This window comes from Panthera onca, chromosome A2 (genome assembly GCF_046562875.1).
Source record: "Panthera onca isolate mPanOnc1 chromosome A2, mPanOnc1 haplotype 2, whole genome shotgun sequence".
Classification (NCBI taxonomy): Eukaryota; Metazoa; Chordata; class Mammalia; order Carnivora; family Felidae; genus Panthera; species Panthera onca.
The window spans coordinates 10,195,076-10,214,756 of record NC_138340.1 but is presented as its reverse complement, the minus strand read 5'-3'; the positions used below and the strand labels follow the sequence as shown (position 1 = coordinate 10,214,756).

General features: G+C 52.3%; 1 protein-coding gene across 2 annotated transcripts; it reads left to right on the top strand.

Annotated features, from left to right (window-relative positions):
- Nucleotides 1-10,884: 10,884 nt before the first annotated feature.
- On the top strand, nucleotides 10,885-19,635 carry DDX39A (DExD-box helicase 39A). 2 transcript variants are annotated; one of them, XM_060633564.3, is made up of 11 exons: nucleotides 10,885-11,015; nucleotides 15,141-15,352; nucleotides 15,485-15,612; nucleotides 16,719-16,811; nucleotides 17,179-17,362; nucleotides 18,043-18,161; nucleotides 18,509-18,640; nucleotides 18,739-18,848; nucleotides 18,958-19,102; nucleotides 19,250-19,397; nucleotides 19,485-19,635. In XM_060633564.3, exons 2-11 carry the CDS (start codon nucleotides 15,145-15,147, stop codon nucleotides 19,499-19,501), a joined length of 1,284 nt encoding a protein of 427 aa, XP_060489547.1. In that variant the 5' UTR covers nucleotides 10,885-11,015; nucleotides 15,141-15,144; the 3' UTR covers nucleotides 19,502-19,635. The 2 variants fall into 2 exon arrangements, with proteins under 2 accessions (XP_060489547.1, XP_060489546.1); XM_060633563.3 differs by lacking the exon at nucleotides 10,885-11,015 and adding an exon at nucleotides 11,221-11,305.
- Nucleotides 19,636-19,681: the final 46 nt, after the last annotated feature.

The window sequence follows — 19,681 nt, the reverse complement described above, 5'->3', positions numbered from 1 at the left end:
ATGGCCTGGGCTTGGATGCCTGCCAGCTGTGTGACTTTGGGATTGGGACTAACCCTCTCTGGACCTCAGGTCACCCACATTGTCATCCTGATAATGGATACGCTAATACATGCACTAATCTGCTCCAGGTGGGGGATTCAGTTAGTCGATACACTTAGATTTCTCAGAACAAGCCTGAGCGCCAGGGTGGGAGCTAGGGTGAGGGTGCGGCATTGGCTTCAGGGACAACATTCAAGATACACAATGCTTTAATGCAATAATGTTTTTCTTTTTGAGAGAGAGAGAGCATGTGTGTGAGCAGGGGAGGGGCAGAGAGGGAGAGACAGAGAGACAGAGAGAGAGAGAGAGAGAGAGGGAGAGGGAGAGAGGGAGAGACAGAGGGAGAGAATATAAGCATCATCCACAAGCAGTGTGGAGCCTGACATGGGGCTCTATCTCACAGCTGTGAGGTCATGACCTGGGCCGAAATTAAGAGTTGGTTTAACCAACTAAGCCACCCAGGTGCTCCAATTTTGATTTTTTTTAATTTATTTTTTTTAATTTTTTTTTTTAACATTTATTTATTTTTGAGACAGAGACAGAGCATGAACAGGGGAGGAGCAGAGAGAGAGGGAGACACAGAATCTGAAACGGGCTCCAGGCTCTGAGCTGTCGGCACAGAGCCTGACGCGGGGCTCGAACTCACGGACCGTGAGATCATGACCTGAGCCGAAGTCGGCCGCCCAACCGACTGAGCCACCCAGGTGCCCCCCAATTTTGATTTTAAAATGGTGCATTAAGGGTCGCCTGGCTCAGTTGGGAGGAACATGTGACTCTTGATCTCGGGGTCATGAGTTCCGAGCCCCATGTTGGGTGCAGAGATTACTTGAAAAATGGAAAAAAATAAAATAAAATAGCGCATTAAAATTGTTTATCTTGGGGCACCTGGGTGGCTCAGTCAGTTAAGCATCCGACTTGGGCTGAGGTCATGATCTCACAGGTCCTGCATCAGGCTCTGTGCTGACAGCTCAGAGCCTGGAGCCTGCTTCGGATTCTATCTCCCTCTCTCTCTGCCCCTCCCCTGCTCGTGCTCTGTGTGTGTGTGTCTCTCTCTCTCAAAAATAAATACACATTAAAAAACATTTTAACATTTATTTATTTTTGAGACAGAGAGAGACAAAGCATGAACAGGGGAGGGTCAGAGAGAGAGGGAGACACAGAATCTGAAACAGGCTCCAGGCTCTGAGCTGTCAGCACAGAGCCCGACGCGAGGCTCGAACCCACAGACCGCGAGATCATGACCTGAGCTGAAGTCGCCCCTTTACCGGCTGAGCCACCCAGATACCCCTAAAAAACATTTTAAATTATTTATCTTGATGACAGTTTTTGGTGCCCCCTTAGATTTTGCATGCCTCACCCTGCTGGGCACATGGAGGTGCTCAGTAAGTGTTATGGTATATTACCACCTAAAATATCTACCTCATATTATATAAAGCTTCCTTCTCCATTGACTGGCTTCTCTCCTTTGGGCTTTTTGGCTGAAGTTACACCTCTGGCAACATCAGCTCTGAATTTGTTGTCTAGAACATGGACCCCAAGACAGCTTACACTAAATGAAATTGAAAAGCTAGAACCTGGGGCGCCTGGGTGGCTTAGTCGGTTGAGCATCTGACTTTTGATTGCGGCTCAGGGCATGATCTCACAGTTCATGGGTTCAAGGCCCACTTGGGGCTCTGTGGTGACAGTGCAGAGCCTGCTTGAGATTCTCTCTCATTGCCTCTGTCTCTTCTCCTCCCCCGCTCACGCTCATACTCTCTCTCAAAATAAATAAATAAACTTAAAAAAAAAAAAGACGAAAGGCTAGAACCTTCCTGGAGAACTGTGGAGGAAGGTTTAACTGTGTCAGGGGCTTAGGGACATTGGAATTTAGTGGCAGGATTATCATGTTTGACCAGCTTATCTCCCCTCTCTTTCCCCCACCACCCCAAATCCCCCAATCAAAACATAGCTGAGAAAGACTGACACTACCAGGTATAAGCAAGGATTGGGAGTAACTGGAAGTTTCCCAGGGTGCTAGTGGGAGTGGAACAATTTAGGAATACGGTCACAATCTACTAAAATAGAACATACACATGACCTGCAGTCTACCATTCCGTTTCTAGGCATTTGCCCTAGAGAAGCGAACTTCCGTCCATAAAAATACTTGTACGAGCTTTACTAATAATGGCCAAACGCTAGGAGCAAACAGATGTCTGTTAACGGGTGGACGGAGAAACCATACGGGCTAAAATGTGGGGGAGCTGAGGAGGGCGCATAAGGCAAGCTGAGGGAAAAGTACCAGATGTTCCCCAGGTGGGACACATGTGACATTCCTCAGGTACTCCCGGCTGCCCAGGACCACCCCACCGTCACCCCAAAACTTCACCATTTGGCGCCTGAATGTGGGGCCTCGAATCTTTTCATTTTCATCTGGACTCTGTGCTTCGGGGCAAATTTGGTGAGTATGCTTTCTCCTTCCTCCCTGACTCTCATTTCAGGGGCTTTTTTTGAGAAGCGTGGCCTTATTGGGATACTTTCCTGTGGGTTGCTCAGGCTGCCATCCTCTAGCCCGTGGCCACTCTACCAGGAGGAGAAAGCCTGCCTTTTGGCTGGATGTTAGGCCCTTGGCCACAATGGTAGTAAGATCCAGAAACTCGATGCCCTCTCTTTATTCCTGTCCTTACACAAAGTTGTCTGTGTCGGGCAGGGGGCAGCCACCTAAGTGACTAGCACGGCTTCCCATCTTAAGACTCCTGTGTGAAATTTCCCCTTCGTTGGTCTGAGTCAATCCCCTCCACATCTCTGGTCTAGCCCCTTCTGGCCACAGGACCTCCACTGGGGGCCGGCTGAAGCCAGTACCCGATTGAATTAAAACCCAACTGGGGGGGCGCCTGGGTGGCGCAGTCGGTTAAGCGTCCGACTTCAGCCAGGTCACGATCTCGCGGTCTGTGAGTTCGAGCCCCGCGTCAGGCTCTGGGCTGATGGCTCGGAGCCTGGAGCATGTTTCCGATTCTGTGTCTCCCTCTCTCTCTGCCCCTCCCCCGTTCATGCTCTGTCTCTCTCTGTCCCAAAAATAAATAAAAAACGTTGAAAAAAAAAAAAAAAAAAAAAAAAAAAAAAAAAAACCCAACTGGGGACCATTTCCTAGGAAGCTGGATGTAAGGACTACATATGTTGGAATGTCACTCAGATCATGATATTTCTGTCTTTACGGTTCTCGGTCAATGTCCTCTACTAACTACTTAAATTACAAAATTGGGTAACTCCCCCTTGTAAAACTTTTCTAGTGTTTTCCATGGGTTAAAAACAGCAAGTTCTTCAAGAAACTAAAGCATGGCCTTCACAGCATACTCTTCAAAGTCTGGGTAAACCAAGGCATGGCCTTTTATGGCATGGTTTTCAAGGTACAGTATTTCGGTCCATACACCTGGCACCCGTTTGTAGCCGAGGATGCAATGCGGAAGCGGAGGGACACGGGCATCCCTTCTACAGGGACCCTTTATGGGACCTTCCTTGGGCAGACCTGCCTCCAAGTAGTAAGGTAGTAGGAAGACGCCTCGGGTCACTTAGACAGCTCGGGAACCTCTGACATAGCCTGTGCGTGGGACCCCACCCAGGAGTCGGGGGCGGGATTTTCATGGTGCTAAACCCTCTCTACTCTTCTCTCTCTGGGAGGAGCTTGGAACTTCTCTTCAGTCCCCAAGGACTCTCCCTTGGGATGCCTTTTTAACCCACTGGAGACAATTCGCATTACAAAGTTCAGGAAAGGACTGACCTCCTGAAACAGAGCTAACAGATCTCTTCTGCAGAAAACAGGGTGATTGGGCAGAGGTACCCTACCTAGGTCCAGGCCTTCATGGCTGTAAATCAGGATCTGGACTTAAGAGCCTCTTGCAGAATGCGTTTGCCCAGATGTGTTTGGCTAGTAAACTCCCTCCTGACAAAAATGTCTAAACAGTCCTACTCCTGGTAGAACTCAGTCGCTGAAGGAAACACAGGCCATCCTTGACAAAGGGGACGCTGGCTTTTTCTCTCTGTTCCTCCTAATCGATCTGAGGGCATCTCCCTCATTCATTTCCCGGGTTAATGGCTATGATATTCGGAGCCAACTGTGGCTTAGTCTGCCTCAGGACGGGGACTTTAAGGAATATTCCCAAGCAGTTGCCAAAACGCCCTTTGCTTGGGGGAAAATTTCCTGTCTTCTCCGGCCTGACATGGACTCCATATTTCCACTTTGGTGGAAAAATAAAAATCAGAAAATAAAACACGGTGTTTGCACCTCTGTCCAAGCTGCAAGGTTTAGAACCAGGAATCCTCTTTTCTCTGCCTTCTGCTGGCACCTGGCCTGCCTCTTCTGCCTTCCCCTCCCCCTCTGGTTTCTGCACCACTTTGGGTTCCGCCTCCGTCACTGGTTTCTGTACCCTCCTCGCTGTCTCAGGCCCTATTTGCTCCTTCTCCCACTGTCTGTGTCAAGGAGCAAAGGGCACCCCCTTAGACTGCCCACTTCAGGCTCCCCACTGGCATCCCAGGTAAAAACTAATAATGGGGAACAAATTGATTGACTTTTTAAAAATGTTTTTTATTTATTTTTGAGAGAGGGGCGCCTGGGTGGCTCAGTCGGTTAAGCGGCCGACTTCGGCTCAGGTCATGATCTCACGGTCTGTGAGTTCGAGCCCCGCATCGGGCTCTGTGCTTACAGCTCAGAGCCTGGAGCCCGTTTCAGATTCTGTGTCTCCCTCTCTCTCTGACCCTCCCCTGCTCATGCTCTGTCTCTGTCTCAAAAATAAATAAACGTTAAAAAATTTTTTTTTAATTTATTTTTGAGAGAGAGAGAGATGAGTGGGGGAGGAACAGAGAGAGAGGGAGACACAGAATCTGAAGCAAGCTCGAAGCTATGAGCTGTCAGCACAGAGCCCAATGTGGGGCTTGAACCCACAAGCCATGAGACCATGGCCTGAGCTGAAGTCGGATGCCTAACTGACTGAGCCACCCAGGCACCCCGACTTTTTTTTTAAGTTTACTTATTTTATTTTGAGAAGGACAGAGACAGCACAAGGGGAGGGGCAGAGAGAGAGGGAGAGAGGGAGAGAGGGAGAGAGGGAGAGAGAGAGAGAGAGAGAGAGAGAGAGAGAGAGAGAGAATATCCCAAGTAGGCTCCACACTGTCAGAGCAGAGCCTGATGCGGGGCTCGAGCCCAGGAAGCCACGAGATCGTGACCTGAGCCCAAACCAAGAGTCGGACGCTCAACCGGCCGAGCCACCCAGGCGCCCCAAAATTGATTGACTTTTAAGTGGACACAGAATGTATTCGATGTTTAAGCTAATTTAAGTTTGTTGGTTTGAGATAGGCCTGTTTATCACCATTAAATAAAAAACTTTTTATTCTATCTAGGTTTGCTGAAGGTCGAATAAGCTCATGTTCTCTCTGTTCCAATTTGGGAGCAAAATGATGACTTAAAACAATGGTTAATTTTGTCTGTCTCAAAGTTTTCATGGGTAACTGTTAAGATAGCTTCCAGTCTTTGGTAAACTAAAACTTTAAAGTTTTGCTTGCATGATAAATGGGATTGAATTTGTTGGACATCTAGGTCTTTTTTGAAATCAAACGGCGTGCTAAAACATTGATTACTGAACATAGATAGGCACTTTTACTTCTTATCGTAGAGAAACGAAGGCTATTTGGATCTTTTGGAAAAACGTGCTCTGGGGCGCCTGGGTGGCTCAGTCGGTTAAGCGGCCGACTTCAGCTCAGGTCACAATCTCGCGGTCCGTGAGTTCGAGCCCTGCGTCATGCTCTGGGCTGTTGGCTCAGAGCCTGGAGCCTGCTTCCGATTCTGTGTCTCCCTCTCTCTCTGCCCCTCCCCCGTTCATGCTCTGTCTCTCTCTGTCTCAAAAATAAATAAACGTTAAAAAAAAAATTAAAAAAAAAACATGCTCTGTGCTTAACTCATAAATTTGCCATCAAAAAATTCTGGTGTAACAGTTCACACCTGGTTACTACTTAGTTGTCACTGGAGACTAAGGTTTCTAAGAGTTAAAATTCTGCTAAGTGTAGTTAAGAGTGATGGAAATAAGGAAAGCAACTTTGTTTTTTTTTGTTTTGTTTTTTTTTTTTTTAACATTTTTATTTATTTTTGAGACAGAGAGAGATAGAGCATGAACGGCGGGAGGGCCAGAGAGAGAGGGAGACACAGAATCGGAAGCAGGCTCCAGGCTCTGAGCTGTCAGCACAGAGCCTGATGCGGGGCTCGAACTCACGGACAGTGAGATCGTGACCCGAGCGAAGTCGGACGCTCAACCGACTGAGCCACCCAGGTGCCCCAAGGAAAGCAACTTTGTATGTAAACAAGTAGGAGATGTGTGAGAAAGATAGAAGGAATGGAAATACATTTTTACTAAAAGTAAAAGAAAGTAAGTTTGTCCTAAACGAGACTGGTTGGTTGGAGCGCAATGGCTTGGGACAAAATCTGAATGCAAAGGAAAGTTGTAGAAGGTTCATGAAGGGAAATCTTTGGAAAAGGAATTGTATGTGTGATCAGGACGGAGTAAGGTTGAAATGGATGGATTTTAAAGGTTAAAATTCTGCTTTTCTCTCTATTCAAAATACAAAGTTTTCTTGGATTGTGCTGGTCTTGATAAGAAAAACATAAACAGAGGTCCTTTCTCTTTCGTCTGCCAGGAACACCAAAGCTTGTATTTTGTCTCTTTCAGGTCTTTGATTACTTAGTTAAAACGTCTCAATGTGTTGAAGGAGCTTAGGTTTGCTAACAACTATATAACCCTACGCATTTGCCTTCTCAATTTCTTTTTGCCATCTTGGTTGAATAAATAATTTAGTTTTAAGTTTTGTAGTGGTCTGTACTCCTATTTAATTTCTAAGGTTTTAACCAAGGTTTTAACAAGCTTCCCAAGATTTAAATTGTAAATGAAGTGTTTTGGACCAATTAGGCCTTTTTATTGGTATGCAGTTACTTGGAAAAGCACCGTCAAATAATGGTAAACCTTAGGTTGTATTGCATAAGTGTTGTCACTACTCAAATATATATGCGATTCCTAAAGTTTTAGTGTTTTGGTATAAGGTCCTCACTTGACAATGTATCACAGGAATAACTGCATTACCTCATCAATTGCATCATAATGAACTCTCGCCATGTCTATTTCTGAGATTTTGTCATTTATAATTATTCTGATGCTCTTAACAAAACATGTTTCATTTTCAAGGAGATTTACAAAGGACCTTTAGGGGGCGCCTGGGTGGCTCAGTTGGTTAAGCCGTGGACGCTTGGTTTCAGCTCAGGTCATGATCTCATGGTTTGTAGGTTCGAACCCCACATCAGGCTCTGTGCTGGCAGCGTGGAGCCTGCTTGGGATTCTCATTCTCTCTCTCTCTCTCTCTCTCTCTCTCTCTCTCTCCCTCTCTCTCTCTCTCTCTCTGCCCCTCCCCAACTCACACTGTCTCTGTCTCAAACAAAACAAAACAAAACAAAAAACTTTAAAAAGGACCTTTATGACAAATACAGGTATTTAACATCTTTAAAATCCTAAAACTAAAATGGGTAAGAATTTCCAAAACTAAAAAGCTGGATTCAAACTGAACAAGAATTAGGAACATGGGATGAATGAAGAAAATTACAGTTTTTGTCACTCTTATTTTATTTTTTTTAAATTTTTTTTTTCAACGTTTTTTATTTATTTTTGGGACAGAGAGAGACAGAGCATGAACGGGGGAGGGGCAGAGAGAGAGGGAGACACAGAATCGGAAACAGGCTCCAGGCTCCGAGCCATCAGCCCAGAGCCTGACGCGGGGCTCGAACTCACGGACCACGAGATCGTGACCTGGCTGAAGTCGGACGCTTAACCGACTGCGCCACCCAGGCGCCCCCAATTGCTATTTCTTGATGAACTTCTGTAAATAGGTAGGCCAAGTTAAAGTTGTACCTGTTTTTACAAATGAGTTTTGACTTGGCTGTCTCCAAACGGGTGATTCTAGAGAGAAAAAGCTATGCTTCAACAATGCACCTTTAGATACTAAATTCTAGTTCGGATTGTCTTTAAATGTTTGTTATTTGCCTACGCTGAACAACTTGAGCGAAACAGAAAAACTGCCACAATGTTTCATGTATAGACCTTCCCCTGTGCTTGTTATTCTTTGGGGATAATAACAACACCTCATGGGCATATAATTATTTAAACAACTAAAAAACAGGATGGGTTCCCCCAACAATTGTGTATCAAAAGGCTTTTCTCACTTTAGACCTATCAATAGATAAAGACTGTGGTGTTTTATTAAATTTCTCACTTGAAGCCAGGTTAATTCGTAAATCTCTAAGTGAATATGCAAACCATATCCTCCCTAAGCCTGATGTGACCGTTACTAGAAACCCACCCCCTATAAGCCGAGGAGACCTGGTTTATTTAAAGGATTGAAACTCTAATATAGCAGGGGATTTAATTCCAAAAAGTAAGGGCCCCTACTGCGTCATATGACGTACTCCCACTGCAGTAAAGTTTAGAGGGGCACTCTTCATGGGCTCACATATATCGAATAAAACTTGTACCTCCTTCACAGGAAACCAATGAGCAAACTAATGTGCCTTCTGATTCCGGCCAACTCCTCCTCTTCAAACAAAATTGATGGCTGCACATTTTTTTTTTCATTCTCCTTTCCCCAATTTATACTAACAATTCCCTCTCACAATGGGGCATTCAGAAGGATCACCACAGACATTTGAATTACAAACCAGAAAGAATCATCTGATTCCTGCTGCCTGTTCCCACTCCATCTGAGGATGCTTCGAGCTTGACATCTAAAAATCTCACTGGCAGACGCTAAAGTCCGTTGCTACCATAACCTCAAGCCACCAGATGATCCTTTCTGCTCCAGAAGGTTCATACAACACCGTGGTCCGCGTTGGGTTCGGCTGCCTCCGCTTTTTGTGACTCTCCTATACCTTCCCCGACTGACCGATGTTGACCCACAGGTAGGGACATCTCTACGCCCCTACTCGGCAGGAAGAAGCTAAGGAAGATGAGACCTTCCACCTTCAGCAACTTTAACGATTTAAGGGTCAAAGTTGTTCACGGGGGATATGATGAGGGAGCATAAGGCAAGCAGAGGGCAAAGCACAAGCTAGCACACCCTCCCCACCCCCCACCATCCCCCCAGGTGGGACACGTGGGACATTCCTCAGGCCCTCCTGGCTGCCCAAGAACAAAGGAAAGGACAGAAAACAAATGGTTAACTGACAGTCTGCATCAGTTTACAAACATCTTAGTAATATTACAAGAAAAGGGCAATCTTCTCAATAGCCTCATCTCCAGGAACCCCCCCCCCCCCCCCCCCCCCCGTCTTACGGAAAATGCTTTGCTAGAGGGAAAAAACCACCTTAGCTTGACAGTAGCTAGGCCTCCAGTAATCTGGGTCTCCTTTAGCATATGGAAGTCCCTTTAAGAACCTTCCTCTTGGGGCGCCTGGGTGGCTCAGTCGGGTAAGCTTCGGACTATGGCTCAGGTCATGATCTCGCACTCCGTGAGTTCAAGCCCCGCGTCCGGCTCTGTGCTGACAGCCTGGAGCCTGCTTTGGATTCTGTGTCTCCCTCTCTCTCTGCCCCTCCCCTGTTCATGGTCTGTCTCTCTCTGTCTCAAAAATAAATAAATGTTAAAAAAAATTAAAAAAAGAAAAGAACCTTCCCCTTGACTTGACCTCCCCCAACTCCACAGTATACAAGCAGTCACTTCTCACAACCCCAGTGCAGCTCTTTCCGCCCAGGAGCCCTGTCCCTGTGCTTTAATAAGATCACCTTTTTGCACCAAAGACGTCTTCAAGAATTCTTTCTGGGCCGTGGGCTCCGAACCCCACCATCACTCCCAAACCCCATCATAGCCACAGGGTGAACTACTACTCAGCAAGGGAAAAACAAAAAACAAAACAAAACAAAGCTAGTACATGCAGCACCAGACGTCAAAAAACATTTTGTTGAGCCAAAAAGCCAGATATAAAAGACAACCTATTGCATGATGCTGTTTATCTGAAATTCGAGACCAGAACCCATGGATAGTGATAGAAATCCACACAGTGTTTTGCCCGGTTGGGGCTGAGGGTAGACCTGACCGGGGCACAACAGAACTTTCTGGGGTGATGGAAATGTTCTGTATCTTCACTGGGCAATCGTCAGTCGGCTGTCAATCTTGAAAAATCAGGGGACCTTTTCTTATGAATTTTTCCTCAGTAAAGTACAAGGCAGGGGGAGGGGGGTAAGGTTGGGAAAATGTAATACAAGGATAAATTAAAATCCAAAACGTCTTATGAGTGAAACATCCTGGTTTGGGTTTTGTGGCCTGAGCCTGCATGGCCACTAGTACAGAGTCTGACCCTTGACAAGACTCTCAGCAAATGGGAAACGTTGATGACGCGCATTTCTCTCTGGGCCCCGAGCGGTCCCTTCCCCGCTGCGGGTGCAGCCTGTCCTCTCCACGTTGGAGACATTCCGACCTCCCAGTCCTTCTCAGGGACCCTTTCACGGGCTCACCCCGGAGAACCAAGAAGTCGCGAGTTGATGCCCACTTCGAAAGCCTTGAATCCCATGCCCAGCGTAAAACCACGTAACAGACAGATGATACACAGCCGACTGGCAAATCAAGCCGGCTTCCGCTGCCAGTACTAAATATGTCGACGCCCACCGACGGAAAAACCCCAATCACGTGACAGCGCACGGGCTCACGTCGGCCTTAGACCAGGGCGCCTACTTTTAGATTGGCCAATGAAGCCGAGGCGTGAGGCACGCCCCCTTTCCTCTCTCCACCAATAGCTTCCAGACGCCTCCTGCAGCATCCAATCACCGCTTCCGCCTTCCTTGAATGAAAAGCCAGCAGTCCAGTGAGCAGAGCCGCAGTCCGACGCAGGAGGCAGGAAGCGTTGTGGCTCGTGTCGGGGCGCGAGACCGGTAGCCAGAGTCGGACGGCACTTCTCACAGCGCGCGGAGGCGAACGTGGAACCAGGTGAACGAAGCACCCGGAGCGCGGGGCCGCGGTGCGGAGACGTCGGACCTGCGGGCGAGCGGGCGAGGGGAGACCCTGGGAGTTGAGGGGAGGATGAGGAGGAAGGGGCGCGAGACAAGTGGGGGGCGGTTGGGGCGTCCGCCGCGCGCGGCTGCGGCCGTTGAACGCCATGGCGCATGCGCAAGGCGGGGGGGGGGGGGGGTGGTAGCTGTTGGCGCGCTGGGCTCGTTCCCGCTTCCGGGAGTGGGCTGTCATGGCGGCCCGCGGGTCGAGCCTGACTTGGGGAGAAGGTCTGTCACAGGAGACCCCCTAGTCGTTTGGGGAGGGACTCTGGGGCCGGGCGCCGGGGTCTGGAGTTGCGGTGGGAGAATCCCGACCTTGTAGACGCGTTAGGCTCCTCCGAGTCGAGGGACTTGCCCTCCCCCACCCTGCTGTGCTGTTGCTATGTGTTTAGGGGATTCGGGCTTCCAGAGATTTAGAATAAAACAGATGTCACCGAGGCGAACCCTGAGGTGGAAGTCTTCCTGGGGCACTTGAGAATGAATGGGTACCGTGAGCTAGCCTGAATTGTCACTTTCCGGGTGTCCGCTTTCGAGTTGATCTGTTCCGGGGGCCGCAGCCGTCGCAGCCCCCCCCCCCCCCCCCGGGTGGGACAAACGCCCCTCCCCCAGTTCCCTCCCCGTCTCATTTGAGTTTTAGAGCCCATCTAGCCACTTCCTAGAGAATTTGGTGCCTCCAACTCAGGCTGTCCCTGAATCTGTCCCCTGTAAGAACAAAAAGACTTCACTTGACGTTTGTGTTCGTTTTGACTGCACCGTCCGCTCTTGGCCACCCAGGTTTGGAGCTCAGGGTAGGCGGCTCCCAGCGGTTATCTGCCCAGGGATTGCCCAGGAGATGGTGCTGCCCTGTTGAGCGTGCCATTTTGTTGTTCCCTCCTACCACCCCCACCCTGGTTAATCCTCTCTCCTGGTGACTGGTTTTCCCCGTGGCTGGTCTCATTCCCCGCTCGTCTTCTCCTCTAGAGCAAGTTGCTCTTGGGCCATTACTCCCCTCAGAAACCTCCTTGGTGGTTCCCTGTTGCTTCGCAGATAAAGTATGAGAGCCCTCGATCAGACCGGCTTGCCGAGCTTCCTCCTCTGCCTCTGCTTCAGCCAGTCTTGCTCTCCATTCCCCACAAGGGCGTGGTGCTTTGGAACCGACCTTTCCTGGCTCCTCCCCTTTTCTCGGCTGCCTGGGAAATAGCCCCTTCCTGTTCAGGTTGCCTTTTTCAGCAATCAGGAGGGCAGACGCTGGCTTTAGCCCCTAAATTCTGCCTGAAGGCCTCGATCTTAATTTTATTCATTGGGCCTTTGTGTGTGAGTGCTTATCTGTTTTAGGCTCTGGGCTGGGCCAAAGGGCTGGCAGGCATGACCTGAACAAGTGTGCTTTTTTAGCTGGGGCCTGCCAGAAATGCCCCTGGAGCAAGAGTCCTGAAGGAGGGGGGGGGGGGGGGGGGACTCACGGCCACTGCCGGCAGTGGGCATGGCAGGTGCAAAGGGGCTGAGGCATGCGTGAGGGGCACAGCGGCAAGGCCGGTGAGTGGGGGTGACGGAGCAGATGAGATTCGAACGTGGTGGGTGTGTGTGGGGGGGGTCAGTTTGTGTGGGGTCCGGTAGGTCAGGCTGAGGACCCCTGAGTTTTATTCTGAGCCCAGTAGGAGCCTGGGGGGGGATTTTGAGCATTTTCCGACTTCGCTTTTACTGGGCTCCCACTGGCTTTTGTGGGGAGAGACGATGGAGGGGGATGGAAAACAGGGGGACTGTGAGCCTCGTCCAGGCGAGAGATGATGGCGCCCCCAGAGCCACCAACTGACAACGGACTGAGTGGCGGCCCCGCACAGGGGAGTGTTCCGCCAGGAGCAGGAGTGAGGTGCTGATGCCTCCCACAAAGTGGATGGACGTGGAAACGTGCTGAGTGAGCGAAGCCGCGAAGCCGGGCAGGACAGATGGTTGCATATTGTATGTTGATTGCAGTGAGAAACGGCAGAAACAAGCAAACTGAAAGAAAGTAGGTTGACGGTTGCCCAGAGGACTGAGGGGGGAAGGATGAGAGGTAAAGGGTCTGGTCTTTTTCAAGACTGAGTGAAATGGGTAACGAATCCAACTGTGGTGGTCGTTGAACTTATCCCTGACTACAGTAAAGATACTAAAAACTGGCTGTCTGACTCTTGATGTCGGCTCAGGTCACGATCTTGCAGTTCGTGAGATGGGGCCCCGAATGGGGCTCTGCTCTGGCAGCGTGGAGCCTGCTTGGGATTCATATTCTCTCTGTCTCTCTCTCTCTCTCTCTCTCTCTCTCTCTCTCTCTCTCTCTCTCCCTCCCTCTCCCTCTCCCCCTCCCCTGCTTGTGCACATGTGCTTTCTTGGTCTCAAAATTAAGAAGTTAAAAAAAATACTAAAAACCGATATATGGGACATTGAAAGTGGTGAACGATATGCCATGTGAATATCTCAATAAGCTGTTCTAATTTTGTTTTACTAAAAAAATTTTTTTTAATGTTTTAATTTTATTTATTTTTGAGACAAAGAGACAGAGCACGAGCAGGGGAGGGGCAGAGAGAGAGGGAGCCACAGAATCCGAAGCAGCCTCCAGGCCCTGAGCTGTCAGCCCACAGCCTGACGCGGGGCTCGAACCCACAAACCACGAGATCCTGACCTGAGCTCAAGTCGGACGCTTAACTGACTGAGCCACCCAGGAGCCCCTAGCTGTTCTAATTCTAAAAAAGAAAGGTGGAGGTAGCTTGGGACCAGTGAGGTAGCAGGGGCAAGCAGTGGCCTAATTGTCCTGTTGGGATTTGTTGGCTGATTGGACAGGGGAGAGAGAGAAAGCCAGTGAGAGAATGAAATTGCCCCTTTTGAGAAGCAGGCCTGCAGGAAGGAACGGAGGGTTTTACTCTTGGGATTTTGAGTTCAGCTTCGAAGGGTCGATGTGGCAGAGGCAGTCGGGTAACGGAGTCTGTTGTTGAGGGAAGCTGTGACCCGATGGAGACACAAGTTTGGGAGGCCTCTGCACAGAGGTGGTCAAAGCCCTGGGGCTGGATGAAGTCACAGAGAGAATGAGTGACAGGAGGGCCAGAAAGTGGGCCCAGGACCCTCCACATCCGGCTCAGGGAGAAGAGGGACTACTTCAGCATCCTCTCTGTCTAGACTGGAGGCTGGATGGAGTTTGGAGGGCAGAAGACCATATTGTCACATCTGGGACCCTTGTAGCTTGCGCCCGGTAGGTCCTGTGCCCATACTGGATACGGCAGGAAGGGAGCAAACTGTATTAATTCTCTTTACCATCTCCGCTTCGTTCTTAGCGGCCTGGGCGCGGTGGGAAGGCTGCTGATGACAGTGCTTAATTATTCCCCTGTGCAGACCACGAGTAGCGAGAGGAGCTGGGGCAGGGCGCGACTCTGCTCCTACAGACTCGGGTCTCTCCAGCGTCCTGGCAGCCACATCTCCTGGTCCCAGGGGTCCTATCCTTTGCAGGCCCGGTAGACTCTTTGCGGAGTGGTGGGGAGGGGGCCTCCTTTGGCTTAGGTGGCCTGAGGTTTATTAGAGTTTTCCTGGCGGCGGCCACGTGCGGCTTGGGGTAGGGGCTTGATGAGCGAGCGGGCAGACAAGGCTGCGGGTGGTTTGAGAGGGGTCTTGTGGAACGAGGTGTGCCGGGGACAGTGCACAGGGATGCGAGAGCCATGGGGAAGTATGGGGATTTCACTGTGAGAGCAGAGGGAGGCCCTGGAGCCGGGGGTGTGTGTGCGTGTGTGAGTGTGGCGGAGAGGGGCACGGGGAAAGCTGAGGGGGTGCAGGAGTGAAGGTGTGACCGGGACAAGCTGAGGCTGGGAGGTGCTGCCCGGGAGGAGCGGGTGGGACCTTGTGCAGGAGTCTGTGGGGAGTGTGTGGGGGGGGGGGGGGGTCAGAGCGCTGGCCCCGTCTTGGCTTCATCAGCTGTACCAGCTCGGAAGATGGCTCCGGTGCTTTGTCCCTCCTCGACCTGTGTCCATAGACTGCAGCTGCTGGGCGGTCTTCTCCCTGGACGGGGCAGTTTTCTTTCTCAAACTCACTCGCTTCCCTCGACCCTTCCTCCCTCCTCTGTTGTCAGCGCCATGGCGGAACAGGATGTGGAAAATGAGCTTCTGGATTACGAGGAAGATGAAGAGCCCCAGGCTCCTCCAGAGAGCACTCCTGCTCCCCCCAAGAAAGACGTCAAGGGTTCCTACGTTTCCATCCACAGCTCTGGCTTCCGGGACTTTTTGCTGAAGCCGGAGCTTCTTAGGGCCATCGTGGACTGTGGCTTTGAGCATCCATCTGAGGGTATGCCTCCTGGGTTCTCCCTGCCAGGAACCTCCTCGCCGCCCTCTCTGTGGCCTCCTCAGCCGCCTGGCCAGGAGCCTGCACAGAGGGAGCATCTGGTTTCTGGCCGCTCACACGTGCTCTCTCCCTCAGTCCAGCACGAGTGTATTCCCCAAGCCATCCTGGGCATGGACGTCCTGTGCCAGGCCAAGTCTGGGATGGGCAAGACGGCCGTCTTCGTGCTGGCCACCCTGCAGCAGATTGAGCCTGTCAACGGACAGGTAGGTGGTTGCCCTCCCTGCTGGGCCCGAGCTACGTGAGGATCGCTAGCCACGGGTTCCCTTGTTAAAACTTCCTGGTGCTGCGTTCTCTTTGTGGGCTTTTATTTTATTTTTTTTAATTTTCAAAAAAAATTTTTAATGTTTATTTTTGAGAGAGGGAGAGAGACAGGCAGGGTGCAAGCAGGGGAGGGGCAGAGAGGTAGGGAGACACAGAATCCAAAGCAGGCTCCAGGCTCTGAGCTGTCAGCACAGACCCCGACACAGGGCTCGAACCCACAAACTGTGAGATCGTGACCTGAGCCGAAGTCGGACACTTAACCGACTGAGCCACCCAGGTGCCCCTCTTTGTGGGCTTTTAAAATTAAGTACGGTACTTAGTTGTGACAAAATACCGCCCCAAAATGATAAGCCAAGAGGAGAAACTGAGAAGTGCCCACGATTTTAGTCTCCAGATTTCACAGCTGTTATTTGGTCGTGTGCTTTTCTAGAGTGTGCGTATTTACACAGGTGAGATTGTACCTAACGAGGTTTGGTTGCTGTTGCCACTGATAGTCGTTTCCTGTTAAGTGAATTTTGTTGGAGGAGAATCAAGGTGCATTCCGGTGTTGTTTTGTCACACGGGGACACACGCCCTTGGGCTGCGTGTGGGTGCACAAGCCCTTGTCTCCTTAGGGTCGATGGTGAGGGTGAGGGTGAGGGAGAGGGAGATTCAGTGGGAGGCTGTGGTGGTTGCAGCCCTTGGCGTCATGGGCCTGAAGGCAGCAGCCGCCTTCGGGTGGTCATGAGCTGACCAGAGAGCAGACTCAGGAAGCTGTTGGTAGGGGCTGCCTCACCAGCTAGGTCTCACTGTGGATCCTGGCAGCAGGAGACAAGCCTCACTCACCAGCTGGGGGGACATAGGGAGTGAATGACAGGCGAAGGGTGGGGAGAAGCTAGAGCATCTGGACCGGACCTTCCAGCAGCCGGAGGTTTGGGGAGCAGCGTGGCAGACACCCTCAAGCGGCCAGAGCCCGGTGGGCATGGGGCCCCAGGGGAGGGCACTAGAGTGGGCTCTGCCTGGGGTAGGACTTGGGACACTGCCTAAAGTGTCTGTCTTCCGCCTGCAGGTGACAGTGCTGGTCATGTGTCATACTCGGGAGCTGGCATTCCAGATTAGCAAGGAATATGAACGCTTCTCCAAGTACATGCCCAGCGTCAAGGTAAGTCCCTCAGGCTGGACGTACTGCGTGGTCTTCTGCAACGTTGCTGCCCCGGCTGTAGCCCGGCCAGTGTTTACTAAGCTTGGCCGCAGCGGCTGCCTTTGAGGTTTGCGGTGGTTTACATTCCTTAAAAGCCGGATGAATTATGCACGGCCTCCGGAGGCCTGTGCCGGTCCCAGCTGTGGGGCTGCTTTCCACCGGAGTCCTGGCCAGACTCTCAGGCCACTCTGGTCCCCAGGCACTAGGCCCGGGGGTGCTGCTGGAGCCTGAGCTGGCGGGGCCACGGGCCGGGTGGCTGTCAGTTGGGAGCGAGCGTGAGCCTTCAGCCCTTAGACAGGTGAAAGGAACTTTCTCTCCTCCCACATAGGTGTCCGTGTTCTTCGGGGGCCTTTCCATCAAGAAGGATGAAGAGGTATTGAAGAAGAACTGTCCGCACGTCGTGGTGGGGACACCAGGCCGGATCCTGGCGCTCGTACGGAACAGGAGCCTCAACCTGAAGAACGTGAAGCACTTCGTGCTGGACGAGTGCGACAAGATGCTGGAGCAGCTGGGTGAGTGGCCTGCTTGGGTCCAGGAGCTGCTGGAGGCCCGCCCCGCCCCCCACCCCGCCATCCTCACAGCTCCCCTCCCCCCACCCGGACCTCAGAGCCAGGTGGGCCCTGTCAGGGCAGGCCGAAGGTTGCCCCAGGGCAGGGTCACGTGGGTGGCTGGCACACAGGCCTCTGTAGACGACTCCAGGGAGAGTTGTAGCCTCGGCACAGTGACCTGCCTCCGAGCCCGAGCTGACTGAGTCCGGGCGTGTGTCCGTGCCAGCCCTCGGCACGCTGTGGCCTCGCCGCCCGTTGGGTTAGTTCCGGGCCCCTGCCTGCCCTCCGTGAGCCCCGCAGGGCCAGTGGGAGATGGGGCTTGTGTCCCGGGAGGCAGCTGCAGCTCTCACCCCAGCGGCTGTCTCTGCCTCAGGCTCCCCTCCCTGAAGCGTGGCTCGAGGCGCGCTGGCACGGCTGCTCCGCTCTGGCGGCGTGTAAGTGGATGGCAGCTCCTCCCGCGCCCGCCCCGAGTCCAGCCCCTCAGGCACCTGGGACTCGCCCCTCCCTCCACTCGGCTCACGCCGCCCTCGTCGTGGCGCTAACGACTCCCTGGCACAGGTTGGGAGGAGCTGGGGCTGGTCTCGGGTGGGGGTCCCCGCATGGCAGGCGCTCACGCCCACCTGTTTCTTGCCCTCCCCACCCAGACATGCGGCGGGACGTGCAGGAGATCTTCCGCCTGACGCCCCACGAGAAGCAGTGCATGATGTTCAGCGCCACCCTGAGCAAGGAGATCAGGCCCGTGTGCAGGAAGTTCATGCAAGACGTGAGTAGGGTGGGACGGCAGCCAGCCACGGCCTCGGCGCGGCACCTCTGGCCCTCCTCGGTTCCGTGTCCTGAGCCGCTGCTGCTCCGGGACGCCCACACTTGCCTCACCGCACAAGAATGCCGGGAGGCCCCGGAGCCTTCCTTCCCTCCTGTGTCTTGTCAGACTAGGAGCTGAGCTTGATCTATACCTGAGTCAGAGCCGAGCTTAGATCAACGATTGGGAGAGAGGCATTTATCGGGGTACGCAGGCCCTCTGGGAAGCATCGCAACGTGGAGTCCTTCGCCGGAAGGTTCTGGGCAGGCAAGATGCCCAGAAGTAAGCCCCGCCTGCCCCTTCCTGCACAGCCCATGGAGGTGTTTGTAGACGATGAGACCAAGCTCACGCTACACGGACTCCAGCAGTACTACGTCAAGCTCAAGGACAGCGAGAAGAACCGCAAGCTGTTTGATCTCTTGGACGTGCTGGAGTTTAACCAGGTGACACCGCGTGGCTGTCCCGGGGTTCCGGGCCTTGGCGAGGCTGGCGCACGGGGGCTCTGGCCCTGACCGCCGCTTCTTGCCTCCCTGCCTCGCAGGTGGTGATCTTCGTGAAGTCGGTGCAGCGCTGCATGGCCCTGGCCCAGCTCCTTGTGGAGCAGAACTTCCCGGCCATCGCTATCCACAGGGGCATGGCGCAGGAGGAGCGGTGAGTGGGTGCCGCCCTCGGGCCCGCAGCAGGCCCCTCGGCCCCTCACGGGGAGTGCCACTCGGGAACCCCATGTCTAACGGCCGCCTCTTGTTCTTCCTGTGCCCAGCCTGTCACGCTATCAGCAGTTCAAAGACTTCCAGCGGCGGATCCTGGTGGCCACCAATCTGTTTGGTCGAGGGATGGACATTGAGCGAGTCAACATCGTCTTCAACTATGACATGCCCGAGGACTCAGACACCTACCTCCACCGAGTGAGTGCCTCCACGGAGCTGTTAGCTCCCTCACGGCCCTCTCCCAGGGTGGGGGTGAGTGGGGATGTGGCCCTGCTTGTCCTCAGATCTCCATGTTGTGTCCCTGTGACCTGACCCCCCTGACCCCCTGCTCCTGTCACCCTGCAGGTGGCCCGTGCGGGACGTTTTGGGACCAAAGGTCTGGCCATCACTTTTGTGTCCGATGAGAATGATGCCAAAATCCTCAATGACGTTCAGGACAGGTTTGAAGTGAACGTGGCAGAACTTCCTGAAGAAATTGACATCTCTACATACAGTAAGTGTTGGGGGTGGGGCTGGGGGGCTGGGCCGGACAGGGGCCCTCTTCCCCGTCTCACTGGCCTCCCCTCTGTGTGTCTTACAGTTGAGCAGAGCCGGTAACCACACGCCTGGTGGCCAGAGTCGCCCTGTTTCCTGAGTGCTGCTTCAAGTCCTCTTTCTAGGCACCAGTGGGGCTTCCCTTTTTACTGTTTAAAAGCTGTAGATTTGTGTAAGAGTAAAGTTTTATTACGGAAGTCTGTCTTCCACCCTGTGTGTTGCTCGGCTCTCAGCTTTTCGTGG

What these genes read in the sequence shown, in the direction of transcription:
- DDX39A (XM_060633564.3), top strand. Translation starts at nt 15,145, where the DNA reads ATGGCGGAACAGGATGTGGAAAATGAGCTTCTGGATTACGAGGAAGAT. An exon ending in AGTACATGCCCAGCGTCAAG is followed by an intron (nt 16,812 to 17,178) that starts GTAAGTCCCTCA and finishes CCTCCCACATAG; the next exon opens with GTGTCCGTGTTCTTCGGGGG. An exon ending in CAAGATGCTGGAGCAGCTGG is followed by an intron (nt 17,363 to 18,042) that starts GTGAGTGGCCTG and finishes CTCCCCACCCAG; the next exon opens with ACATGCGGCGGGACGTGCAG.